At 48.1% G+C, this 27,941-nt stretch overlaps 1 protein-coding gene across 1 annotated transcript in view; it reads left to right on the top strand.

Moving 5' to 3' along the window:
• SRCAP (Snf2 related CREBBP activator protein) overlaps positions 1-27,941 on the top strand; it is a 1,275,580-nt gene that overhangs the window by 489,168 nt on the left and 758,471 nt on the right. The window contains exon 13 of the mRNA XM_069201690.1: positions 25,835-26,012. Within this exon, the coding sequence (XP_069057791.1) occupies positions 25,835-26,012 (178 nt within the window). The remainder of the gene's footprint in view (positions 1-25,834; positions 26,013-27,941) is intronic.

Here is a 27,941-nt window from a genome sequence, read left to right as displayed (position 1 = left end):
TTTTCCAGTCGCAGTTTCGGAGGCCAGAAGTCGAAGCGGAGGTTGCAGACTAGTCCTGCTGGAATCTTGCAAGCCGAATCTGAGGACCCACCCAAGAGAGAGACCCTAAATAGCCCTGAAAGGGGAATTGGTCACCTAACCAGGTAAGCACCTATCAGGAGGGGGCTCTGACGTCAGTTGCCTGGCCTGGCCCCTCATATGCTCCCAGAGTTCCCTGCCAACCTTGAAAACAAGATGGCAAATCCCAGGGACCCTCTGGAGGAGCTCTGAGCACCACCCCTGGGGTGTTGATGGACAGGGGCGTGGTCACTCCCCTTCTCATTCTCCAGCTTCGTGGTAGAGCAGGGACTGGGTGGAGTCCCTGAACCGATGTGGACTGACGTATGCACTGAAGGCACCAAATGTGCCCTTTCAAGCATACCAGTGACTAGGAAAGGCTACCCCTCCCAAGCCAGTCACACCTATTTCCAAAGGGAGAGGGTGGTACCTCGCTCTCCCCCAAAGGAAATCATTTGTTCTGCCTTCCTGGGCTTCGTCAGATCAAGCAGCAGGAGGGCAGATCCCTGTCTGATGGGTGGCAGCAGCTGGTTTGCCTGGAAAATGCTGTAATAGGGGTGGTAGCAATGCTGGGGGTCCTCCAAGGAGCCCCCAGAGTGCATGGAATCATACTTCCAGTACTTGCAACAGTATTGGGATATGATTCCGACCTGTTCAATAACAAACATGCCCAGGTTCGGAGTTACCATTATGTAGGTGTACATAGGTAGTGACCTATGTCCAGTACACACATAAAATGGCGTCCCCGCACTCATGAAGTCCAGTAAAATGGGGCTGGAGTTTGTGGGGGTACCTCTGCTAGGGCCTACCATAGGGGTGACTTATAGTAACCTGGTGTAGTGACCTGTAGTGAAAACGGGTGCATGCACCTATTTCACGCAGGCTGCAAAGGCAGGCCTGCAGAACCCTTTGCATGGGTTCCCTATGGGTGGCAGAAGAACTGCTGCCACCCATAGGGATCCCCAATCCCCTGTGTACTTAGGTACCATATATTAGGTACTTATGTGGGGAGACCAGTATGCCAATTGTGGGAAGGAAGTCACCAGCAACCAAATTTAGGGGAGAGAGCATAATCATTGGGGTTGTGGTTAGCATGATCCCAGTGAACACAGTCATAAACAGGCAAAAAGTGGGGGTAATCCAGCTAGAAAGAGGCTACTTTCCTACACATTAGATGTATAGCAGGGTACCACATACTTGTCTTACAGGCAAGTTAGTCATCTCCAGTTGGGTACAGCCAATTTGACTTATACTTTATAGTGAGGGCACTTACAATGAAGTCTGGTTAGTAGGCCTCGGTGCACTCTGAGTTAAAAACACAGCAGCATAGGTCAAAACACTTGGGGGTGGCCATACAAAAATAGGCATTTTCTTGCACACGTCCTAATGAAGCCTACAAAGAGAGAGGCAACTTGGCTGAGGAATCCTAACAGGAAGACCACTGTCGACAACATTGCTTTCACAGCAGCAGTCCTCAGCATCCCTCATCCCTTGCATCATGACCAATTCATTGGAAAACCCTGCATTTGATAAAAAAAAAAAGCATGGAAGTGACTGGAGAATATTCCACCTGTTACTGTATCTGTTCCTTAGCAGGTGAAACTGCTTGTCCCTGCTTGAGAGTTATTTTGTTGCTTGATCTAGCTAGCAGATCTGTGGGAGGTGATTCAACTCTCTCATTTCACTACCCTACTGCTGACAGCCTTAAAGTTCAAGCTTCTACACGTAAAGTTACTCATAACTCGTTTACCATTGCTCCATTGGATAGTCTCTGAATAAATTGACTTTGTAGGAGTCTTTAGATCGGCTAGCCTGCCAATCTGATTCTTAAATGCTTTGTACTTCTTGAATCACTACAACCATTCCTTCTGGGATATGGTGATTGGAAAGTTCTCAGCTCGATCTTAGGTTTTCTGTAATTTCTTAGTACCACGTGTAGAAAACAATCAGGACATGGCAAAGTAATTTGATATCTAGCCTGGACACTGCAGACTCTTTCACAGGCTATAAGCAACAGTGCCTGAAACTGACAGGCTTGCATACACACTTCGGTGTTTTTCTGGGGGGTCCAGCCTTCTGTTATGGCCTTTCTGTTCAATGATGCCTTGCTGTTAAGCGAAAAGAAAGATTCACTGCTAGAATTTTTAAACGATAGTACAGCTAGGGCGTGTTCTCTAGGGTTACTTTCCACTGCTTGTCAGATCCATCAGTATTTGAATTTTATTTTATTACATGAAGAACCATGTCTGCTCCCAGAGGCATTCCTCACAAGCTGTCCCGCAGCTGGCTCATTGTTTTTGTAGCTCCAGCAGAAGAGGTTGGCTGTAGAGGACGGGGTCACCATCAGATGAAACACTCTTCTTCTACTGCTTTGGCTGCTGCCAAGCCATTTTAGTTCCCCTTCCTGGTGTAATCTCAGACTGGTAAGTGACATGATTTGATTTTGTCGTCTTGACTGGTGCATAGTAACTTCAGATCATTCAGATTATTCAGTTTGGTTAAAGAGAACATCAAATGAAGCAACTTGAGATCTATGTTGATGATGAAGGATGGCCACCTGGAGTGAGGCAATTCAAATCCAGAGCTAGCAGTGGTAACGGACAAGTAATCATTGGGATGAGGAGAGATGGAACTATCTGGTGGATGTGTAGCTCTAGTCACTGGTGGAGCAGTGTCATGCTATCATTCTTTTTGAGCTGCACATCATCTGGCTTGCACTCTGTGCTGTTCTACCTTCAGTCAAGGACTGGGCAGCCCAAGTCCTAATAGCATGACCGCCATTTCATTCTGCAGCATGCAAGGCAGAGCCTTGTACCTTATGTTTGCAAACTCTGAGGTTGTGGTGGAAGCATGAACCTCTAAGGAGCTCCCTGACTGTCAGTTGCCTGGTAGATTCCCTAAGCATCAGAGTAGGCTAACTCTGCAAGGGTCAGCTGGCAGATCATGAGTGGTGTCTTCATCCAGAGGTGGCATAGGGCCAGTAGCATATGGAGCGTTTCCTTGATAAGTAGGTTAGCGACTTTAAAGTATGGTCAGTGGGCAGCTTTTGGTCATTTTTGTTTTGCCTTTAGTCTAAACTTGTCATCTTGTGCAAGTAGTAGGTTGATCCTCTCCTGGCTACATAGCCTGATGTCCTTCTGCTAGTTTTGACTTCCACCTAGCAATATTTTGCTGTGGGTGCTACTAAAGACTACTTACTGGCTATTTTGTCCTGGTTACGCTTCATTATGCCAAAGTGAGGCGTCAGTTTAATTCTGACAGTCTTTATGGAAGCTGCTTTCGGGTTTATTAATAGGTGTAACCTGACGATCTCAAGACCATTTTCTTCATTGCTGACAGTTTCTTATCAGTACGCTGTAAGCTTTATTCAGCCACTTGCCATACACTACCTTTTGTCCTGACAGAATGGGATATATTTGAGGGCCCATGAAATTTCCAAGAGTCTAAAGAAAGATTGTGTAGACAATCCTCTCCGGATAGTTTACCACACATAGGGCCAGATGTAGTAAGCGGTTTGCATGCCACAAACTGTGAAAATCGCAGTTTGCGCCATGCAAAACGCGCATCGCAATGCACATTCCCATTTTGCGAGTCGGTACAGACTCTCAAAATGGGAATGCGACTCGCAAATAGGAAGGGGGTTTCCCTTCCTATTTGCGACTCGCACCGCAATGCAGAATTGCTTTGTGACCGCGAACGCGGTTGCGAAGCAATTCGCAGTTACCACCAGTGTCACACTGGTGGTAACCCATTCGCAAAAGGGAAGGGGTCCCCATGTGACCCCTTCCCCTTTGTGAATGTTGCCATAAATGTTTTTTCAGAGCAGGCAGTGGTCCAATGGACCACTGCCTACTCTGAAAAACCGAAACCAAATGGTTTCGTAATTTGTTTGTATTGCAACTCGTTTTCCTGGACTGCAATACAAAAAAACTGCTTTATTTAAAGGCAGTCACAGACATGGAGGTCTGCTGTCTCCAGCAGGCCACCATCCCTGTGAGTGCAGGGAATCTCAATGAGGTCGCAAAATGCGACCCACCTCATTAATATTAATGAGGTGGGTCTTTGCGACCCCATTGAGATTCGCAGATGGTGTCTGAGACACCGTTCTGCATCTGATTTTGCGATTCGGAAATTGCAAGTCGCACCGACTCGCAATTTCCGAATCGCAAAATCGGAATTTGCTACATCTGGCCCACAGTGTCTAGCTCCCTTTTTCTAGGTAGTCTGAATTCAGTCTTAGTTAAGTAATTGAAATTACCTATTTGGAAATAAAAGATCATGTAGAGCAGTGGTTCCCAAACTTTTTCTAAATGTGGCTCCCTTGACCTATTGGCCATTGGCCGTGGCTCGCCATCATGTTACCTTTTTTTGGAAGGTGGACGGGTGTAAGCCCAGCCTTGGGAGTTCTTCCATTTTTGTATATGAAAATAATTGACATGAAGCCAATAAAGGCATTATAACCATAGATGTAACAAAATAAAAATATAACAGCTGTTTAATAATAAAATAATAATAATAATTGGTTAAGCTAGAAACAATACTCTGCATATGGAATTTTTTGTAAATTATTTTTATCATAAAAAGTTACCTCTAGCTGTAGTAGAATGCCAGCTACCCCAATACATAAGACTAAGCTACTAGCTGCAGTGCCAAGAAAAGCTTTATCATTACAAAATGCTTCTTGATCTCCAATGAAAGAACAGGCATAACAACAAGTGTCGACTAGCACCAAGGAAGTACTAAAAGCCTATACATTTCATCATGAGTCAAAGAGCACATGGTTTACATTCACATATAATATTTCCTTTTTCATCAATGATAAAGCTGGTTAAAAGTGAGTTGTGATTTATTTTTTAATAATAATGTTGTTAATAACCATTTATTTCGCCGCCACTTCAGATATTCGTGAAATGTCTGTTAAGTGTTTAACTCTTATTGTCACATTCAAGCTCACTGGGATTGGAGTGCTAGATAGTGTGGTACTTTATTCCTTTCTCCTTCACAAATAACACCACAGTTCATGGCACAACTAAAAGGGTTCACATAAAAATAAAAATAAAATAGTAAAATGGACACTTAAAGAAATATATTTTTTTTTTTGCAAACCTACATGGTTGTCAAGTTTAAGTGGCAGCAGTTTCTTCTTTTTTCCTCTTTTTAGTGGGATATGCGTGCAATAAAAAAAGTAACTGTAGGACGTTGGCTCTGTATGCACTATTTCAAAGTAAGGAATAGTATGCACAGAGTCCAAGGGTTCCCCTTAGAGGTAAGATAGTGGCAAAAAGAGATAATACTAATGCTCTATTTTGTGGTAGTGTGGTCGAGCAGTAGGCTTATCCAAGGAGTAGTGTTAAGCATTTGTTGTACATACACATAGACAATAAATGAGGTACACACACTCAGAGACAAATCCAGCCAATAGGTTTTTGTATAGAAAAATATATTTTCTTAGTTTATTTTAAGAACCACAGGTTCAAATTCTACATGTAATATCTCATTCGAAAGGTATTGCAGGTAAGTACTTTAGGAACTTCAAATCATCAAAATTGCATTTATACTTTTCAAGTTATTCACAAATAGCTGTTTTAAAAGTGGACACTTAGTGCAATTTTCACAGTTCCTAGGGGAGGTAAGTATTTGTTAGGTTAACCAGGTAAGTAAGACACTTACAGGGCTTAGTTCTTGGTCCAAGGTAGCCCACCGTTGGGGGTTCAGAGCAACCCCAAAGTCACCACACCAGCAGCTCAGGGCCGGTCAGGTGCAGAGTTCAAAGTGGTGCCCAAAACACATAGGCTAGAATGGAGAGAAGGGGGTGCCCCGGTTCCGGTCTGCTTGTAGGTAAGTACCCGCGTCTTCGGAGGGCAGACCAGGGGGGTTTTGTAGGGCACCGGGGGGGACACAAGCCCACACAGAAATTTCACCCTCAGCGGCGCGGGGGCGGCCGGGTGCAGTGTAGAACCAAGCGTCGGGTTCGCAATGTTAGTCTATGAGAGATCTCGGGATCTCTTCAGCGCTGCAGGCAGGCAAGGGGGGGGTTCCTCTGGGAAACCTCCACTTGGGCAAGGGAGAGGGACTCCTGGGGGTCACTTCTCCAGTGAAAGTCCGGTCCTTCAGGTCCTGGGGGCTGCGGGTGCAGGGTCTCTCCCAGGCGTCGGGGACTTAGGATTCAAAGAGTCGCGGTCAGGGGAAGCCTCGGGATTCCCTCTGCAGGCGGCGCTGTGGGGGCTCAGGGGGGACAGGTTTTTGTACTCACAGTCTTAGAGTAGTCCTGGGGTCCCTCCTGAGGTGTTGGATCGCCACCAGCCGAGTCGGGGTCGCCGGGTGCAGTGTTGCAAGTCTCACGCTTCTTGCGGGGAGCTTGCAGGGTTCTTTAAAGCTGCTGGAAACAAAGTTGCAGCTTTTCTTGGAGCAGGTCCGCTGTCCTCGGGAGTTTCTTGTCTTTTCGAAGCAGGGGCAGTCCTCAGAGGATGTCGAGGTCGCTGGTCCCTTCGGAAGGCGTCGCTGGAGCAGGATCTTTGGAAGGCAGGAGACAGGCCGGTGAGTTTCTGGAGCCAAGGCAGTTGTCGTCTTCTGGTCTTCCGCTGCAGGGGTTTTCAGCTGGGCAGTCCCTCTTCTTGTAGTTGCAGGAATCTAATTTTCTAGGGTTCAGGGTAGCCCTTAAATACTAAATTTAAGGGCGTGTTTAGGTCTGGGGGGTTAGTAGCCAATGGCTACTAGCCCTGAGGGTGGGTACACCCTCTTTGTGCCTCCTCCCAAGGGGAGGGGGGTCACAATCCTAACCCTATTGGGGGAATCCTCCATCTGCAAGATGGAGGATTTCTAAAAGTTAGTCACTTCAGCTCAGGACACCTTAGGGGCTGTCCTGACTGGCCAGTGACTCCTCCTTGTTTTTCTCATTATTTTCTCCGGCCTTGCCGCCAAAAGTGGGGCCTGGCCGGAGGGGGCGGGCAACTCCACTAGCTGGAGTGTCCTGCTGGGTTGGCACAAAGGAGGTGAGCCTTTGAGGCTCACCGCCAGGTGTGACAATTCCTGCCTGGGGGAGGTGTTAGCATCTCCACCCAGTGCAGGCTTTGTTACTGGCCTCAGAGTGACAAAGGCACTCTCCCCCTGGGGCCAGCAACATGTCTCGGTTTGTGGCAGGCTGCTAAAACTAGTCAGCCTACACAGATAGTCGGTTAAGTTTCAGGGGGCACCTCTAAGGTGCCCTCTGGGGTGCATTTTATAATAAAATGTACACTGGCATCAGTGTGCATTTATTGTGCTGAGAAGTTTGATACCAAACTTCCCAGTTTTCAGTGTAGCCATTATGGTGCTGTGGAGTTCGTGTAAAACAGACTCCCAGACCATATACTCTTATGGCTACCCTGCACTTACAATGTCTAAGGTTTTGCTTAGACACTGTAGGGGTACCATGCTCATGCACTGGTACCCTCACCTATGGTATAGTGCACCCTGCCTTAGGGCTGTAAGGCCTGCTAGAGGGGTGTCTTACCTATACTGCATAGGCAGTGAGAGGCTGGCATGGCACCCTGAGGGGAGTGCCATGTCGACTTACTCATTTTGTTCTCACTAGCACACACAGGCTTGTAAGCAGTGTGTCTGTGCTGAGTGAGGGGTCTCTAGGGTGGCATAAGACATGCTGCAGCCCTTAGAGACCTTCCTTGGCATCAGGGCCCTTGGTACTAGAAGTACCAGTTACAAGGGACTTATCTGAATGCCAGGATGTGCCAATTGTGGATACAATGGTACATTTTAGGTGAAGGAACACTGGTGCTGGGGCCTGGTTAGCAGGGTCCCAGCACACTTCTCAGTCAAGTCAGCATCAGTATCAGGCAAAAAGTGGGGGGTAACTGCAACAGGGAGCCATTTCTTTACACAAGCCCCCCCCAGCCCACAGGCCAGGAGACTCAGCCCAAGCTGGGAGAGTCTTCCTAGTCTGTCAGGCGAGGAAGAGTAGGAGAAATAGGCTGGTTAGTTGCAGGGCCTACTCTGCCTTACATCCTTCTGTTCAGGTCATTCCCTTTGGGGAACTGACCCACTTCCACAGTGATAGGACCTAGTCTGAATTGCCTCTTGTCTGCCTCTTCAATGTCTCCACCCATTCTTTTTATTTTGGGTTTAGAGGTATCCACCTCTGCTAATCTTATCTTGGCCAGGGTTACCCCTAGCTTACCCAGAGAGGTTACCCAGAGCTGGAGTAACCCCACCATGACCAATAGGGTCAGGGGGCCTAACTTGCTATTTGGCATGGGGTCAGACCACCATGCTAAGGATAGTGCAGCCATAAAGGCTAACACCCAGCAGAGGCCACTGACAGCTGTCAGTGCCCAGAACCACACCTTTAGCTCTTCACCTAAAAGGGAAGGGGCTAAGTTACAGGCTTCTTTGGGTTCAGGTTGCCTGTCTGCTGTATTGGAGTGGGGGGTTACCACATCTTGTAGTAAACACCCTTCTTCCACTCTTTCTTCTGTTAGCTGAGGAGCCACCCACTCAGGTTTAACAGTTGCCTGACTAGCCAGGACTTCTTGTGGGTCAGGTTGGACTTTATCAGGGCCATTTTTGGAGTTCTCCCCTACTGGAGCAGAATCTCCTTGGCTTGCTGTAACCTTGGCTAAAGGTTGTCCACCCTTCCTACTCTGTTTTCTTTTCTTCTTCTTCTGGGGCCTGCTTGCATTTACTGCAGAGGCAGGACTTCCAGAATCCTTGGGAGAGGACTGGCACTGGACCAGTTCCTCTCTTGAGCTCTGACTAACCTCTGGGTAGTCATTTCCAAGGAGACAATCAAGGGGGAGGTCTGTACTGACTACTACCCTTCTCCAGCTAAGAGTGCCACCCACTTCTATGGGCACTAAAGCCACAGGCCTCTTAGTGACCCTGTCTAGGCTAACTCTTACCCTGGCAGTCTCACCTGGGATGTACTGGTTTGAGAGCACCAGCCTGTCATGCACAATAGTGTGACTGGCACAAGTGTCTCTCAGGGCAGTGGTTGGGATTCCATTCACCAGTAGGTGGTGGAAGTGTCTACTTCCCTCTGGAATCTCCAACTCACCTGTTGGGCCCTGTTTCCAGTTGAAGGCTAGGAAGACCTCCTCATCCGAGGAGTCATCTCCCATGGCTACACTGGTTACCCCAGAAGTGTCCTTGGTGTGGTGCCCAGACTGTTTACAGTTGTGGCACCATGCCTTAGTGGCATCCCAGTTCTTACCCTGGTACCCACCTTTGTTTTGGGTTGTGTCTTGGGGCCCACCCACCTGTTCTGGTTTTTGGGGGCCTACAGAGGACTCTTTTTCTTTGTTTCTAGTGTTACCCACTTTCTCCTGGGGAGTTTTTGTAACCCCTTTCTTTTGGTCACCCCCAGTGGAAGTTTTGTTTACCCTAGTCTTGACCCAGTGGTCTGCCTTCTTTCCCAATTCTTGGGGAGAAATTGGACCTAGGTCTACCAGATACTGATGCAACTTTTCATTGAAGCAGTTACTTAAAATGTGTTCTTTCATAAACAAATTATAAAGCCCAACATAGTCACACACTTCATTTCCAGTTAACCAACCATCTAGTGTTTTTACTGAGTAGTCTACAAAATCAACCCAGGTCTGGCTCGAGGATTTTTGAGCCCCCCTGAATCTAATTCTATACTCCTCAGTGGAGAATCCAAAGCCCTCAATCAGGGTACCCTTCATGAGGTCATAAGATTCTGCATCTTTTCCAGAGAGTGTGAGGAGTCTATCCCTACACTTTCCAGTGAACATTTCCCAAAGGAGAGCACCCCAGTGAGATCTGTTCACTTTTCTGGTTACACAAGCCCTCTCAAAAGCTGTGAACCATTTGGTGATGTCATCACCATCTTCATATTTTGTTACAATCCCTTTGGGGATTTTTAGGATGTCAGGAGAATCTCTGACCCTATTTAAGTTGCTGCCACCATTGATGGGACCTAGGCCCATCTCTTTTCTTTCCCTTTCTATGGCTAGGAGCTGCTTTTCCAAAGCCAATCTTTTGACCATCCTGGCTAACAGGGGGTCATCTTCACTGAGAGCATCCTCAGTGATTTCAGAAATGCTGGACCCTCCTGTGAGGGAAGCAACATTTCTGACTATCATTTTTGGAGACAGGGCTTGAGAGGCCCTGGTCTCCCTATTTAGGACTGGAAGGGGGGAATTGCCCTCCAAGTCACTAATTTCTTCCTCTGTGAAGTCATCCTCAGAGGGGTTGGCTTTTTCAAACTCTGCCAACAGCTCCTGGAGCTGAATTTTGGTAGGTCTGGAGCCAATGGTTATTTTCTTTATATTACAGAGAGACCTTAGCTCCCTCATCTTAAGATGGAGGTAAGGTGTGGTGTCGAGTTCCACCACCTGCATCTCTGTATCAGACATTATTCTGCTAAGAGTTGGAATACTTTTTTAAGAATCTAAAACTGTTTCTAGAATCTAATTCAAACTTTTAACAAACTTTTTAAACTCTAAAAGACAATGCTAAACAGGGACTTAACACACAAGGCCCTAGCAGGGTTTTTAAGAATTTAGAAAAATTTCAAATTGCAAAAATCAATTTCTAATGACAATTTTGGAATTTGTCGTGTGATCAGGTATTGGCTGAGTAGTCCAGCAAATGCAAAGTCTTGTACCCCACCGCTGATCCACCAATGTAGGACGTTGGCTCTGTATGCACTATTTCAAAGTAAGGAATAGTATGCACAGAGTCCAAGGGTTCCCCTTAGAGGTAAGATAGTGGCAAAAAGAGATAATACTAATGCTCTATTTTGTGGTAGTGTGGTCGAGCAGTAGGCTTATCCAAGGAGTAGTGTTAAGCATTTGTTGTACATACACATAGACAATAAATGAGGTACACACACTCAGAGACAAATCCAGCCAATAGGTTTTTGTATAGAAAAATATCTTTTCTTAGTTTATTTTAAGAACCACAGGTTCAAATTCTACATGTAATATCTCATTCGAAAGGTATTGCAGGTAAGTACTTTAGGAACTTCAAATCATCAAAATTGCATGTATACTTTTCAAGTTATTCACAAATAGCTGTTTTAAAAGTGGACACTTAGTGCAATTTTCACAGTTCCTAGGGGAGGTAAGTATTTGTTAGGTTAACCAGGTAAGTAAGACACTTACAGGGCTTAGTTCTTGGTCCAAGGTAGCCCACCGTTGGGGGTTCAGAGCAACCCCAAAGTCACCACACCAGCAGCTCAGGGCCGGTCAGGTGCAGAGTTCAAAGTGGTGCCCAAAACACATAGGCTAGAATGGAGAGAAGGGGGTGCCCCGGTTCCGGTCTGCTTGTAGGTAAGTACCCGCGTCTTCGGAGGGCAGACCAGGGGGGTTTTGTAGGGCACCGGGGGGGACACAAGCCCACACAGAAATTTCACCCTCAGCAGCGCGGGGGCGGCCGGGTGCAGTGTAGAACCAAGCGTCGGGTTCGCAATGTTAGTCTATGAGAGATCTCGGGATCTCTTCAGCGCTGCAGGCAGGCAAGGGGGGGGTTCCTCGGGGAAACCTCCACTTGGGCAAGGGAGAGGGACTCCTGGGGGTCACTTCTCCAGTGAAAGTCCGGTCCTTCAGGTCCTGGGGGCTGCGGGTGCAGGGTCTCTCCCAGGCGTCGGGACTTAGGATTCAAAGAGTCGCGGTCAGGGGAAGCCTCGGGATTCCCTCTGCAGGCGGCGCTGTGGGGGCTCAGGGGGGACAGGTTTTTGTACTCACAGTCTTAGAGTAGTCCTGGGGTCCCTCCTGAGGTGTTGGATCGCCACCAGCCGAGTCGGGGTCGCCGGGTGCAGTGTTGCAAGTCTCACGCTTCTTGCGGGGAGCTTGCAGGGTTCTTTAAAGCTGCTGGAAACAAAGTTGCAGCTTTTCTTGGAGCAGGTCCGCTGTCCTCGGGAGTTTCTTGTCTTTTCGAAGCAGGGGCAGTCCTCAGAGGATGTCGAGGTCGCTGGTCCCTTTGGAAGGCGTCGCTGGAGCAGGATCTTTGGAAGGCAGGAGACAGGCCGGTGAGTTTCTGGAGCCAAGGCAGTTGTCGTCTTCTGGTCTTCCTCTGCAGGGGTTTTCAGCTAGGCAGTCCTTCTTCTTGTAGTTGCAGGAATCTAATTTTCTAGGGTTCAGGGTAGCCCTTAAATACTAAATTTAAGGGCGTGTTTAGGTCTGGGGGGTTAGTAGCCAATGGCTACTAGCCCTGAGGGTGGGTACACCCTCTTTGTGCCTCCTCCCAAGGGGAGGGGGTCACAATCCTAACCCTATTGGGGGAATCCTCCATCTGCAAGATGGAGGATTTCTAAAAGTTAGAGTCACTTCAGCTCAGGACACCTTAGGGGCTGTCCTGACTGGCCAGTGACTCCTCCTTGTTTTTCTCATTATTTTCTCCGGCCTTGCCGCCAAAAGTGGGGCCTGGCCGGAGGGGGCGGGCAACTCCACTAGCTGGAGTGTCCTGCTGGGTTGGCACAAAGGAGGTGAGCCTTTGAGGCTCACCGCCAGGTGTGACAATTCCTGCCTGGGGGAGGTGTTAGCATCTCCACCCAGTGCAGGCTTTGTTACTGGCCTCAGAGTGACAAAGGCACTCTCCCCCTGGGGCCAGCAACATGTCTCGGTTTGTGGCAGGCTGCTAAAACTAGTCAGCCTACACAGATAGTCGGTTAAGTTTCAGGGGGCACCTCTAAGGTGCCCTCTGGGGTGCATTTTATAATAAAATGTACCCTGGCATCAGTGTGCATTTATTGTGCTGAGAAGTTTGATACCAAACTTCCCAGTTTTCAGTGTAGCCATTATGGTGCTGTGGAGTTCGTGTAAAACAGACTCCCAGACCATATACTCTTATGGCTACCCTGCACTTACAATGTCTAAGGTTTTGCTTAGACACTGTAGGGGCACAGTGCTCATGCACTGGTACCCTCACCTATGGTATAGTGCACCCTGCCTTAGGGCTGTAAGGCCTGCTAGAGGGGTGTCTTACCTATACTGCATAGGCAGTGAGAGGCTGGCATGGCACCCTGAGGGGAGTGCCATGTCGACTTACTCATTTTGTTCTCACTAGCACACACAGGCTTGTAAGCAGTGTGTCTGTGCTGAGTGAGGGGTCTCTAGGGTGGCATAAGACATGCTGCAGCCCTTAGAGACCTTCCTTGGCATCAGGGCCCTTGGTACTAGAAGTACCAGTTACAAGGGACTTATCTGAATGCCAGGATGTGCCAATTGTGGATACAATGGTACATTTTAGGTGAAGGAACACTGGTGCTGGGGCCTGGTTAGCAGGGTCCCAGCACACTTCTCAGTCAAGTCAGCATCAGTATCAGGCAAAAAGTGGGGGGTAACTGCAACAGGGAGCCATTTCTTTACACAAGCCCCCCCCAGCCCACAGGCCAGGAGACTCAGCCCAAGCTGGGAGAGTCTTCCTAGTCTGTCAGGCGAGGAAGAGTAGGAGAAATAGGCTGGTTAGTTGCAGGGCCTACTCTGCCTTACATCCTTCTGTTCAGGTCATTCCCTTTGGGGAACTGACCCACTTCCACAGTGATAGGACCTAGTCTGAATTGCCTCTTGTCTGCCTCTTCAATGTCTCCACCCATTCTTTTTATTTTGGGTTTAGAGGTATCCACCTCTGCTAATCTTATCTTGGCCAGGGTTACCCCTAGCTTACCCAGAGAGGTTACCCAGAGCTGGAGTAACCCCACCATGACCAATAGGGTCAGGGGGCCTAACTTGCTATTTGGCATGGGGTCAGACCACCATGCTAAGGATAGTGCAGCCATAAAGGCTAACACCCAGCAGAGGCCACTGACAGCTGTCAGTGCCCAGAACCACACCTTTAGCTCTTCACCTAAAAGGGAAGGGGCTAAGTTACAGGCTTCTTTGGGTTCAGGTTGCCTGTCTGCTGTATTGGAGTGGGGGGTTACCACATCTTGTAGTAAACACCCTTCTTCCACTCTTTCTTCTGTTAGCTGAGGAGCCACCCACTCAGGTTTAACAGTTGCCTGACTAGCCAGGACTTCTTGTGGGTCAGGTTGGACTTTATCAGGGCCATTTTTGGAGTTCTCCCCTACTGGAGCAGAATCTCCTTGGCTTGCTGTAACCTTGGCTAAAGGTTGTCCACCCTTCCTACTCTGTTTTCTTTTCTTCTTCTTCTGGGGCCTGCTTGCATTTACTGCAGAGGCAGGACTTCCAGAATCCTTGGGAGAGGACTGGCACTGGACCAGTTCCTCTCTTGAGCTCTGACTAACCTCTGGGTAGTCATTTCCAAGGAGACAATCAAGGGGGAGGTCTGTACTGACTACTACCCTTCTCCAGCTAAGAGTGCCACCCACTTCTATGGGCACTAAAGCCACAGGCCTCTTAGTGACCCTGTCTAGGCTAACTCTTACCCTGGCAGTCTCACCTGGGATGTACTGGTTTGAGAGCACCAGCCTGTCATGCACAATAGTGTGACTGGCACAAGTGTCTCTCAGGGCAGTGGTTGGGATTCCATTCACCAGTAGGTGGTGGAAGTGTCTACTTCCCTCTGGAATCTCCAACTCACCTGTTGGGCCCTGTTTCCAGTTGAAGGCTAGGAAGACCTCCTCATCCGAGGAGTCATCTCCCATGGCTACACTGGTTACCCCAGGAATTTTGTTCTGGGGTTTGTTTTTGGGACAAGAAGTGTCCTTGGTGTGGTGCCCAGACTGTTTACAGTTGTGGCACCATGCCTTAGTGGCATCCCAGTTCTTACCCTGGTACCCACCTTTGTTTTGGGTTGTGTCTTGGGGCCCACCCACCTGTTCTGGTTTTTGGGGGCCTACAGAGGACTCTTTTTCTTTGTTTCTAGTGTTACCCACTTTCTCCTGGGGAGTTTTTGTAACCCCTTTCTTTTGGTCACCCCCAGTGGAAGTTTTGGTTACCCTAGTCTTGACCCAGTGGTCTGCCTTCTTTCCCAATTCTTGGGGAGAAATTGGACCTAGGTCTACCAGATACTGATGCAACTTTTCATTGAAGCAGTTACTTAAAATGTGTTCTTTCATAAACAAATTATAAAGCCCAACATAGTCACACACTTCATTTCCAGTTAACCAACCATCTAGTGTTTTTACTGAGTAGTCTACAAAATCAACCCAGGTCTGGCTCGAGGATTTTTGAGCCCCCCTGAATCTAATTCTATACTCCTCAGTGGAGAATCCAAAGCCCTCAATCAGGGTACCCTTCATGAGGTCATAAGATTCTGCATCTTTTCCAGAGAGTGTGAGGAGTCTATCCCTACACTTTCCAGTGAACATTTCCCAAAGGAGAGCACCCCAGTGAGATCTGTTCACTTTTCTGGTTACACAAGCCCTCTCAAAAGCTGTGAACCATTTGGTGATGTCATCACCATCTTCATATTTTGTTACAATCCCTTTGGGGATTTTTAGGATGTCAGGAGAATCTCTGACCCTATTTAAGTTGCTGCCACCATTGATGGGACCTAGGCCCATCTCTTTTCTTTCCCTTTCTATGGCTAGGAGCTGCTTTTCCAAAGCCAATCTTTTGACCATCCTGGCTAACAGGGGGTCATCTTCACTGAGAGCATCCTCAGTGATTTCAGAAATGCTGGACCCTCCTGTGAGGGAAGCAACATTTCTGACTATCATTTTTGGAGACAGGGCTTGAGAGGCCCTGGTCTCCCTATTTAGGACTGGAAGGGGGGAATTGCCCTCCAAGTCACTAATTTCTTCCTCTGTGAAGTCATCCTCAGAGGGGTTGGCTTTTTCAAACTCTGCCAACAGCTCCTGGAGCTGAATTTTGGTAGGTCTGGAGCCAATGGTTATTTTCTTTATATTACAGAGAGACCTTAGCTCCCTCATCTTAAGATGGAGGTAAGGTGTGGTGTCGAGTTCCACCACCTGCATCTCTGTATCAGACATTATTCTGCTAAGAGTTGGAATACTTTTTTAAGAATCTAAAACTGTTTCTAGAATCTAATTCAAACTTTTAACAAACTTTTTAAACTCTAAAAGACAATGCTAAACAGGGACTTAACACACAAGGCCCTAGCAGGGTTTTTAAGAATTTAGAAAAATTTCAAATTGCAAAAATCAATTTCTAATGACAATTTTGGAATTTGTCGTGTGATCAGGTATTGGCTGAGTAGTCCAGCAAATGCAAAGTCTTGTACCCCACCGCTGATCCACCAATGTAGGACGTTGGCTCTGTATGCACTATTTCAAAGTAAGGAATAGTATGCACAGAGTCCAAGGGTTCCCCTTAGAGGTAAGATAGTGGCAAAAAGAGATAATACTAATGCTCTATTTTGTGGTAGTGTGGTCGAGCAGTAGGCTTATCCAAGGAGTAGTGTTAAGCATTTGTTGTACATACACATAGACAATAAATGAGGTACACACACTCAGAGACAAATCCAGCCAATAGGTTTTTGTATAGAAAAATATCTTTTCTTAGTTTATTTTAAGAACCACAGGTTCAAATTCTACATGTAATATCTCATTCGAAAGGTATTGCAGGTAAGTACTTTAGGAACTTCAAATCATCAAAATTGCATGTATACTTTTCAAGTTATTCACAAATAGCTGTTTTAAAAGTGGACACTTAGTGCAATTTTCACAGTTCCTAGGGGAGGTAAGTATTTGTTAGGTTAACCAGGTAAGTAAGACACTTACAGGGCTTAGTTCTTGGTCCAAGGTAGCCCACCGTTGGGGGTTCAGAGCAACCCCAAAGTCACCACACCAGCAGCTCAGGGCCGGTCAGGTGCAGAGTTCAAAGTGGTGCCCAAAACACATAGGCTAGAATGGAGAGAAGGGGGTGCCCCGGTTCCGGTCTGCTTGTAGGTAAGTACCCGCGTCTTCGGAGGGCAGACCAGGGGGGTTTTGTAGGGCACCGGGGGGGACACAAGCCCACACAGAAATTTCACCCTCAGCAGCGCGGGGGCGGCCGGGTGCAGTGTAGAACCAAGCGTCGGGTTCGCAATGTTAGTCTATGAGAGATCTCGGGATCTCTTCAGCGCTGCAGGCAGGCAAGGGGGGGGTTCCTCGGGGAAACCTCCACTTGGGCAAGGGAGAGGGACTCCTGGGGGTCACTTCTCCAGTGAAAGTCCGGTCCTTCAGGTCCTGGGGGCTGCGGGTGCAGGGTCTCTCCCAGGCGTCGGGACTTAGGATTCAAAGAGTCGCGGTCAGGGGAAGCCTCGGGATTCCCTCTGCAGGCGGCGCTGTGGGGGCTCAGGGGGGACAGGTTTTTGTACTCACAGTCTTAGAGTAGTCCTGGGGTCCCTCCTGAGGTGTTGGATCGCCACCAGCCGAGTCGGGGTCGCCGGGTGCAGTGTTGCAAGTCTCACGCTTCTTGCGGGGAGCTTGCAGGGTTCTTTAAAGCTGCTGGAAACAAAGTTGCAGCTTTTCTTGGAGCAGGTCCGCTGTCCTCGGGAGTTTCTTGTCTTTTCGAAGCAGGGGCAGTCCTCAGAGGATGTCGAGGTCGCTGGTCCCTTTGGAAGGCGTCGCTGGAGCAGGATCTTTGGAAGGCAGGAGACAGGCCGGTGAGTTTCTGGAGCCAAGGCAGTTGTCGTCTTCTGGTCTTCCTCTGCAGGGGTTTTCAGCTAGGCAGTCCTTCTTCTTGTAGTTGCAGGAATCTAATTTTCTAGGGTTCAGGGTAGCCCTTAAATACTAAATTTAAGGGCGTGTTTAGGTCTGGGGGGTTAGTAGCCAATGGCTACTAGCCCTGAGGGTGGGTACACCCTCTTTGTGCCTCCTCCCAAGGGGAGGGGGTCACAATCCTAACCCTATTGGGGGAATCCTCCATCTGCAAGATGGAGGATTTCTAAAAGTTAGAGTCACTTCAGCTCAGGACACCTTAGGGGCTGTCCTGACTGGCCAGTGACTCCTCCTTGTTTTTCTCATTATTTTCTCCGGCCTTGCCGCCAAAAGTGGGGCCTGGCCGGAGGGGGCGGGCAACTCCACTAGCTGGAGTGTCCTGCTGGGTTGGCACAAAGGAGGTGAGCCTTTGAGGCTCACCGCCAGGTGTGACAATTCCTGCCTGGGGGAGGTGTTAGCATCTCCACCCAGTGCAGGCTTTGTTACTGGCCTCAGAGTGACAAAGGCACTCTCCCCCTGGGGCCAGCAACATGTCTCGGTTTGTGGCAGGCTGCTAAAACTAGTCAGCCTACACAGATAGTCGGTTAAGTTTCAGGGGGCACCTCTAAGGTGCCCTCTGGGGTGCATTTTATAATAAAATGTACACTGGCATCAGTGTGCATTTATTGTGCTGAGAAGTTTGATACCAAACTTCCCAGTTTTCAGTGTAGCCATTATGGTGCTGTGGAGTTCGTGTAAAACAGACTCCCAGACCATATACTCTTATGGCTACCCTGCACTTACAATGTCTAAGGTTTTGCTTAGACACTGTAGGGGCACAGTGCTCATGCACTGGTACCCTCACCTATGGTATAGTGCACCCTGCCTTAGGGCTGTAAGGCCTGCTAGAGGGGTGTCTTACCTATACTGCATAGGCAGTGAGAGGCTGGCATGGCACCCTGAGGGGAGTGCCATGTCGACTTACTCATTTTGTTCTCACTAGCACACACAGGCTTGTAAGCAGTGTGTCTGTGCTGAGTGAGGGGTCTCTAGGGTGGCATAAGACATGCTGCAGCCCTTAGAGACCTTCCTTGGCATCAGGGCCCTTGGTACTAGAAGTACCAGTTACAAGGGACTTATCTGAATGCCAGGATGTGCCAATTGTGGATACAATGGTACATTTTAGGTGAAGGAACACTGGTGCTGGGGCCTGGTTAGCAGGGTCCCAGCACACTTCTCAGTCAAGTCAGCATCAGTATCAGGCAAAAAGTGGGGGGTAACTGCAACAGGGAGCCATTTCTTTACACAAGCCCCCCCCAGCCCACAGGCCAGGAGACTCAGCCCAAGCTGGGAGAGTCTTCCTAGTCTGTCAGGCGAGGAAGAGTAGGAGAAATAGGCTGGTTAGTTGCAGGGCCTACTCTGCCTGACATCCTTCTGTTCAGGTCATTCCCTTTGGGGAACTGACCCACTTCCACAGTGATAGGACCTAGTCTGAATTGCCTCTTGTCTGCCTCTTCAATGTCTCCACCCATTCTTTTTATTTTGGGTTTAGAGGTATCCACCTCTGCTAATCTTATCTTGGCCAGGGTTACCCCTAGCTTACCCAGAGAGGTTACCCAGAGCTGGAGTAACCCCACCATGACCAATAGGGTCAGGGGGCCTAACTTGCTATTTGGCATGGGGTCAGACCACCATGCTAAGGATAGTGCAGCCATAAAGGCTAACACCCAGCAGAGGCCACTGACAGCTGTCAGTGCCCAGAACCACACCTTTAGCTCTTCACCTAAAAGGGAAGGGGCTAAGTTACAGGCTTCTTTGGGTTCAGGTTGCCTGTCTGCTGTATTGGAGTGGGGGGTTACCACATCTTGTAGTAAACACCCTTCTTCCACTCTTTCTTCTGTTAGCTGAGGAGCCACCCACTCAGGTTTAACAGTTGCCTGACTAGCCAGGACTTCTTGTGGGTCAGGTTGGACTTTATCAGGGCCATTTTTGGAGTTCTCCCCTACTGGAGCAGAATCTCCTTGGCTTGCTGTAACCTTGGCTAAAGGTTGTCCACCCTTCCTACTCTGTTTTCTTTTCTTCTTCTTCTGGGGCCTGCTTGCATTTACTGCAGAGGCAGGACTTCCAGAATCCTTGGGAGAGGACTGGCACTGGACCAGTTCCTCTCTTGAGCTCTGACTAACCTCTGGGTAGTCATTTCCAAGGAGACAATCAAGGGGGAGGTCTGTACTGACTACTACCCTTCTCCAGCTAAGAGTGCCACCCACTTCTATGGGCACTAAAGCCACAGGCCTCTTAGTGACCCTGTCTAGGCTAACTCTTACCCTGGCAGTCTCACCTGGGATGTACTGGTTTGAGAGCACCAGCCTGTCATGCACAATAGTGTGACTGGCACAAGTGTCTCTCAGGGCAGTGGTTGGGATTCCATTCACCAGTAGGTGGTGGAAGTGTCTACTTCCCTCTGGAATCTCCAACTCACCTGTTGGGCCCTGTTTCCAGTTGAAGGCTAGGAAGACCTCCTCATCCGAGGAGTCATCTCCCATGGCTACACTGGTTACCCCAGGAATTTTGTTCTGGGGTTTGTTTTTGGGACAAGAAGTGTCCTTGGTGTGGTGCCCAGACTGTTTACAGTTGTGGCACCATGCCTTAGTGGCATCCCAGTTCTTACCCTGGTACCCACCTTTGTTTTGGGTTGTGTCTTGGGGCCCACCCACCTGTTCTGGTTTTTGGGGGCCTACAGAGGACTCTTTTTCTTTGTTTCTAGTGTTACCCACTTTCTCCTGGGGAGTTTTTGTAACCCCTTTCTTTTGGTCACCCCCAGTGGAAGTTTTGGTTACCCTAGTCTTGACCCAGTGGTCTGCCTTCTTTCCCAATTCTTGGGGAGAAATTGGACCTAGGTCTACCAGATACTGATGCAACTTTTCATTGAAGCAGTTACTTAAAATGTGTTCTTTCATAAACAAATTATAAAGCCCAACATAGTCACACACTTCATTTCCAGTTAACCAACCATCTAGTGTTTTTACTGAGTAGTCTACAAAATCAACCCAGGTCTGGCTCGAGGATTTTTGAGCCCCCCTGAATCTAATTCTATACTCCTCAGTGGAGAATCCAAAGCCCTCAATCAGGGTACCCTTCATGAGGTCATAAGATTCTGCATCTTTTCCAGAGAGTGTGAGGAGTCTATCCCTACACTTTCCAGTGAACATTTCCCAAAGGAGAGCACCCCAGTGAGATCTGTTCACTTTTCTGGTTACACAAGCCCTCTCAAAAGCTGTGAACCATTTGGTGATGTCATCACCATCTTCATATTTTGTTACAATCCCTTTGGGGATTTTTAGGATGTCAGGAGAATCTCTGACCCTATTTAAGTTGCTGCCACCATTGATGGGACCTAGGCCCATCTCTTTTCTTTCCCTTTCTATGGCTAGGAGCTGCTTTTCCAAAGCCAATCTTTTGACCATCCTGGCTAACAGGGGGTCATCTTCACTGAGAGCATCCTCAGTGATTTCAGAAATGCTGGACCCTCCTGTGAGGGAAGCAACATTTCTGACTATCATTTTTGGAGACAGGGCTTGAGAGGCCCTGGTCTCCCTATTTAGGACTGGAAGGGGGGAATTGCCCTCCAAGTCACTAATTTCTTCCTCTGTGAAGTCATCCTCAGAGGGGTTGGCTTTTTCAAACTCTGCCAACAGCTCCTGGAGCTGAATTTTGGTAGGTCTGGAGCCAATGGTTATTTTCTTTATATTACAGAGAGACCTTAGCTCCCTCATCTTAAGATGGAGGTAAGGTGTGGTGTCGAGTTCCACCACCTGCATCTCTGTATCAGACATTATTCTGCTAAGAGTTGGAATACTTTTTTAAGAATCTAAAACTGTTTCTAGAATCTAATTCAAACTTTTAACAAACTTTTTAAACTCTAAAAGACAATGCTAAACAGGGACTTAACACACAAGGCCCTAGCAGGGTTTTTAAGAATTTAGAAAAATTTCAAATTGCAAAAATCAATTTCTAATGACAATTTTGGAATTTGTCGTGTGATCAGGTATTGGCTGAGTAGTCCAGCAAATGCAAAGTCTTGTACCCCACCGCTGATCCACCAATGTAGGACGTTGGCTCTGTATGCACTATTTCAAAGTAAGGAATAGTATGCACAGAGTCCAAGGGTTCCCCTTAGAGGTAAGATAGTGGCAAAAAGAGATAATACTAATGCTCTATTTTGTGGTAGTGTGGTCGAGCAGTAGGCTTATCCAAGGAGTAGTGTTAAGCATTTGTTGTACATACACATAGACAATAAATGAGGTACACACACTCAGAGACAAATCCAGCCAATAGGTTTTTGTATAGAAAAATATCTTTTCTTAGTTTATTTTAAGAACCACAGGTTCAAATTCTACATGTAATATCTCATTCGAAAGGTATTGCAGGTAAGTACTTTAGGAACTTCAAATCATCAAACTTGCATGTATACTTTTCAAGTTATTCACAAATAGCTGTTTTAAAAGTGGACACTTAGTGCAATTTTCACAGTTCCTAGGGGAGGTAAGTATTTGTTAGGTTAACCAGGTAAGTAAGACACTTACAGGGCTTAGTTCTTGGTCCAAGGTAGCCCACCGTTGGGGGTTCAGAGCAACCCCAAAGTCACCACACCAGCAGCTCAGGGCCGGTCAGGTGCAGAGTTCAAAGTGGTGCCCAAAACACATAGGCTAGAATGGAGAGAAGGGGGTGCCCCGGTTCCGGTCTGCTTGTAGGTAAGTACCCGCGTCTTCGGAGGGCAGACCAGGGGGGTTTTGTAGGGCACCGGGGGGGACACAAGCCCACACAGAAATTTCACCCTCAGCAGCGCGGGGGCGGGCGGGTGCAGTGTAGAACCAAGCGTCGGGTTCGCAATGTTAGTCTATGAGAGATCTCGGGATCTCTTCAGCGCTGCAGGCAGGCAAGGGGGGGGTTCCTCGGGGAAACCTCCACTTGGGCAAGGGAGAGGGACTCCTGGGGGTCACTTCTCCAGTGAAAGTCCGGTCCTTCAGGTCCTGGGGGCTGCGGGTGCAGGGTCTCTCCCAGGCGTCGGGACTTAGGATTCAAAGAGTCGCGGTCAGGGGAAGCCTCGGGATTCCCTCTGCAGGCGGCGCTGTGGGGGCTCAGGGGGGACAGGTTTTTGTACTCACAGTCTTAGAGTAGTCCTGGGGTCCCTCCTGAGGTGTTGGATCGCCACCAGCCGAGTCGGGGTCGCCGGGTGCAGTGTTGCAAGTCTCACGCTTCTTGCGGGGAGCTTGCAGGGTTCTTTAAAGCTGCTGGAAACAAAGTTGCAGCTTTTCTTGGAGCAGGTCCGCTGTCCTCGGGAGTTTCTTGTCTTTTCGAAGCAGGGGCAGTCCTCAGAGGATGTCGAGGTCGCTGGTCCCTTTGGAAGGCGTCGCTGGAGCAGGATCTTTGGAAGGCAGGAGACAGGCCGGTGAGTTTCTGGAGCCAAGGCAGTTGTCGTCTTCTGGTCTTCCTCTGCAGGGGTTTTCAGCTAGGCAGTCCTTCTTCTTGTAGTTGCAGGAATCTAATTTTCTAGGGTTCAGGGTAGCCCTTAAATACTAAATTTAAGGGCGTGTTTAGGTCTGGGGGGTTAGTAGCCAATGGCTACTAGCCCTGAGGGTGGGTACACCCTCTTTGTGCCTCCTCCCAAGGGGAGGGGGTCACAATCCTAACCCTATTGGGGGAATCCTCCATCTGCAAGATGGAGGATTTCTAAAAGTTAGAGTCACTTCAGCTCAGGACACCTTAGGGGCTGTCCTGACTGGCCAGTGACTCCTCCTTGTTTTTCTCATTATTTTCTCCGGCCTTGCCGCCAAAAGTGGGGCCTGGCCGGAGGGGGCGGGCAACTCCACTAGCTGGAGTGTCCTGCTGGGTTGGCACAAAGGAGGTGAGCCTTTGAGGCTCACCGCCAGGTGTGACAATTCCTGCCTGGGGGAGGTGTTAGCATCTCCACCCAGTGCAGGCTTTGTTACTGGCCTCAGAGTGACAAAGGCACTCTCCCCCTGGGGCCAGCAACATGTCTCGGTTTGTGGCAGGCTGCTAAAACTAGTCAGCCTACACAGATAGTCGGTTAAGTTTCAGGGGGCACCTCTAAGGTGCCCTCTGGGGTGCATTTTATAATAAAATGTACACTGGCATCAGTGTGCATTTATTGTGCTGAGAAGTTTGATACCAAACTTCCCAGTTTTCAGTGTAGCCATTATGGTGCTGTGGAGTTCGTGTAAAACAGACTCCCAGACCATATACTCTTATGGCTACCCTGCACTTACAATGTCTAAGGTTTTGTTTAGACACTGTAGGGGCACAGTGCTCATGCACTGGTACCCTCACCTATGGTATAGTGCACCCTGCCTTAGGGCTGTAAGGCCTGCTAGAGGGGTGTCTTACCTATACTGCATAGGCAGTGAGAGGCTGGCATGGCACCCTGAGGGGAGTGCCATGTCGACTTACTCATTTTGTTCTCACTAGCACACACAGGCTTGTAAGCAGTGTGTCTGTGCTGAGTGAGGGGTCTCTAGGGTGGCATAAGACATGCTGCAGCCCTTAGAGACCTTCCTTGGCATCAGGGCCCTTGGTACTAGAAGTACCAGTTACAAGGGACTTATCTGAATGCCAGGGTGTGCCAATTGTGGATACAATGGTACATTTTAGGTGAAGGAACACTGGTGCTGGGGCCTGGTTAGCAGGGTCCCAGCACACTTCTCAGTCAAGTCAGCATCAGTATCAGGCAAAAAGTGGGGGGTAACTGCAACAGGGAGCCATTTCTTTACAGTAACCATCTTACCAGCTTGCCAACACAAGACCTACAGGCTTTATCAGTGCCTGTTTTAATGCACCTGCTTCTCATGCCCCATAGATATACACTTTTTTGGGGCGAGCTCAAAGCGCTCCATCCCTTTTCTAATCTCTCTTTAGGGGGATTTTAACCACGCCTATGTTAAGTCAGTCACTTTCATTGACTCGTGGGCTTGCCTTTTAAAATCCGCTTGTTTTAGGCATTTCCTTACACATGCATTCGTCATGCCTTTTCCAGTGTTTAGCTCTCCTCGAGAGCACTGGTAAACTATTGGAAACATATGAGGTTCCATGTTTTCCGTATGGTTTCTGGATTACTTTTTCTCTTTATTTCGCAGCTCAATCGTGCTGTGTTTTACAGTGTTTTTTATTTTTTTTCTCGTTTCATTTAATGTGGCAAGAAAAGTCCGGTTAGGAGTTTACAAGCTAATAGCTCTAACTCGTCGTAATGCGAGACCGGTTGCATTGCAAATGCTTGTTAACCTGAGTAGTGGCTCCTGCAAGCTCCACTCATTGCATTTTCTAATTTTAAAATTAGGAGAAGGCAAGGGTTTGAAGCTGGTGGCGAGGTACTGGAAATGGTAAATATGCATCAATGTTTGCAAAAGCTGGAGTGTCATTTCAACTGAGCCTAAAGCCCTGCAGATTCAGGTTTGCATTTTTTTCTTTTCTTTTTTAATTACGCTGTAATTATAAAATAAGCCAATATAGAGGAGGGGAGGCCTGAAACAGATCAGAATCGAACAATCCTACTCTGAAAAAAACCGTTACTAAATATCACAGTGTCATAAAGATTGGATTTTGCCGACAAATGCCATACACTTACAGTAATAAGTATCTTTTGCCTTTGTGTTTTGGCTCTGTCAAGCTGGCGGCTAGGGTAGGGTTGCAAGACTGACATAATGCGCTGTTCCAAGAAAAGAAAAAACGCCACACAGAGAAATTCTTAATGCCAGTACACAGAATTATTGGCTGCAGTTCATAAAACATACCCAGATAATGGAAAGAAACACTGACATAATTATCTGATAAGATCAAATAACTTGTCTGCTTTCTCCTTTTGGGTAATGCAGGTGCTCTAGTCTGGCACGCTCAGCCTTCAGTTTTACTTTCACCTCTACCTGGTTAGCTGCTTCATCAAAAGAAAAGAACATATTGATAATTACCAAACGGAGCAGATATTTTCAGTGAACTGCGGCGTCCATGGCTAGTCTTGACGGCACACAGATTGGGAACCACTGCTGTAGAGGAATGCTGGCAGCCATTGAAAGTGTGTGAAGTGGTGCAGCAATTAGGGAGGCTAGGTCTGTTCAGGCCGAGCTTAAAACCGACCTTCAAAAAGTAACATTTTGGCTAAAATTGATGCATTGTTCTGTCTCAGTGCTGTTTCTCTGTAGCTGGACTTATGATAGACTTTTTACTTGTCACTACAGTGAATAATTTGCACTTTTCTCTTCTTAGGTGAAGACTCCAGTTCCATTCCTTTTGCGTGGGACTTTACGTGAGTACCAGCACATCGGTCTTGACTGGTTGGTCACCATGTATGAGAAGAAGCTCAATGGAATCTTGGCTGATGAAATGGGGCTTGGAAAAACCATCCAGACAATTTCACTACTGGCGCACCTGGCCATAGCAAAGGGTAAGAGGATTGCTGGTTGCATTGGATGCAGGCACAAAGCTAGACCACACTTTTATGGCCTCTGTCCCTGAGTTTTGGATAGGGTCATAAAGTACTAATAACTTTTTTTAAGCGGGAAATCATCTAGAATTACATGTTTTTCACAATTCTGTCTTCTAGTGGTTGGGCTTAGGAGAGTTTGTTACAAAATGTATCTTAGTGAATGGGCTTTGAAATAGGCAGAGCCCTCTTAGAACATCAAAAGTAATCCCACAATGCCCATGTACATGCCTCACAATTTTTTTCCCCCACCATTGATAATAGAGGTGATCCGAGAGAGCTTAGTTTGGGAATGGAATCTAGCCAGCATATGATCCCAGGGGTTCCTCTATGCTATTTTCGAGTATGATATTTTACCCCAACTGCCACTGGAAATTCACAATAAAGGATAAACATCCAAGTCTCAACAGCCCATAGCATTCTCTTAGCTGTTTTGCTCTCTGTTCCATGACTGGTGCATAGAGAGAATTTTTAAAAGCCCCTTGGGTCACTTAAGGCATTTGGCTGTTGACACTAGAGAAGCGAAAAAAGGAGTGGTCTGTTGATGGTGGTCAGTTTCAGGTAGGCAAGACCATAAGCCTATAGTGCTTCAAAAAGCGATCACTCTCTTTCTTTCTCTCTTGCTCTCTTTCTTTCTCTTTCTCGCTGTTTCTCTTTCTCTCTTTCTTTCTCTTTCTCTCTCTCTCTCTTTCTCTCTCTCTCTTTCTTTCTCTTTCGCTCTCGCTCTCTCTTTCTCTTTCTCCTGTCTAGGTCTCTTCTTAGACATTGTAAGTACAGTGTGGCCATATTAAATATATGGTCTGGGAGTTTGTCAAAACGAACTCCACAGTTCCATAATGGCTACACTGAACACTGGGAAGGTTGGTATCAATCGTCTCAGAATAATAAACCCACACTGGTGCCAGTGCTGGATTTATTAAAAAATTCACACAGAGGGCATCTTAGTGCCTTATGTAATTTACCCAATCCCTCAGTGCAGGACTGACTGGTCTGTGCTAGCCTACCACTGAGAGACGAGTTTCTGACCCCATGGGGTTAGAGCTTTTGTGCTCTCTGCGGCCAGAAACAAAGCCAGCACTGGGTGGAGGTTCTTCACCCCCCCCCCCCTTGCAGGAACTGTAACACCTAGTGGTGAGCCACAAAGGCTCAGGCTTCGTGTTACAATGCCCCAGGGCACTCCAGCTAGTGGAGATGCTGGCCCCCTGGACACAGCCCCCAATTTTGGTGGCAGGTCTGGGGAAATAATGAGAAAATCAAGGAGGAGCCACCCCATCAGCCAGGACCACCCCTAAGGTGACCAGAGCTGAAGTGACCCCCTCCGTAGAAAATCCACCATATTGTTTTGGATGATTTAGCCCAATAGGGATGTGCTCCCCTCCCCAAAGGGAGGAAACACAGGGAGGCTGTAGGCACCCTCAAGGACAGTAGCCATTGACTACTGCCCTGTGACCCTAACACACCCCTAAATTCAGTATTTAGGGGCGACCCTGAACCCAGGATTTCAGATTCCTGAACAAGGAGGACTGCTGACCTGAAAACCCGCAGAGAAGACTGAGACGACAACTGCTTTGGCCCCGTCCTACCGGCCTGTCTCCAGATTCAGAGAACCTTCAACAGCGACACATCCAGCGGGACCAGCGACCTCTGCTGACTCAGAGGACTGCCCTGCAACCCAAAGGACCAATACACCCCTGTGGACAGCGGCTGTGTCTAATCTACAAAGAAGAACCCATCTTTAAAGGGACGCCAGCGTCACTTTGGAACCATGAGTCCCCAACACTCTGCACCCGATGCCCCCGGCCCGTGTCCAAAGAAACCAACACTGCAGCGAGGACCCCCAGGTGACTCCCACGACCTGGCCTCCCTGCAGCCCCACGGCGTCACCTGCAG

Source organism: Pleurodeles waltl, chromosome 7 (genome assembly GCF_031143425.1).
Source record: "Pleurodeles waltl isolate 20211129_DDA chromosome 7, aPleWal1.hap1.20221129, whole genome shotgun sequence".
NCBI lineage: Eukaryota > Metazoa > Chordata > Amphibia > Caudata > Salamandridae > Pleurodeles > Pleurodeles waltl.
The sequence above is the reverse complement of the archived record's forward strand: the minus strand, read 5'-3'. Positions and strand labels throughout refer to the sequence as shown.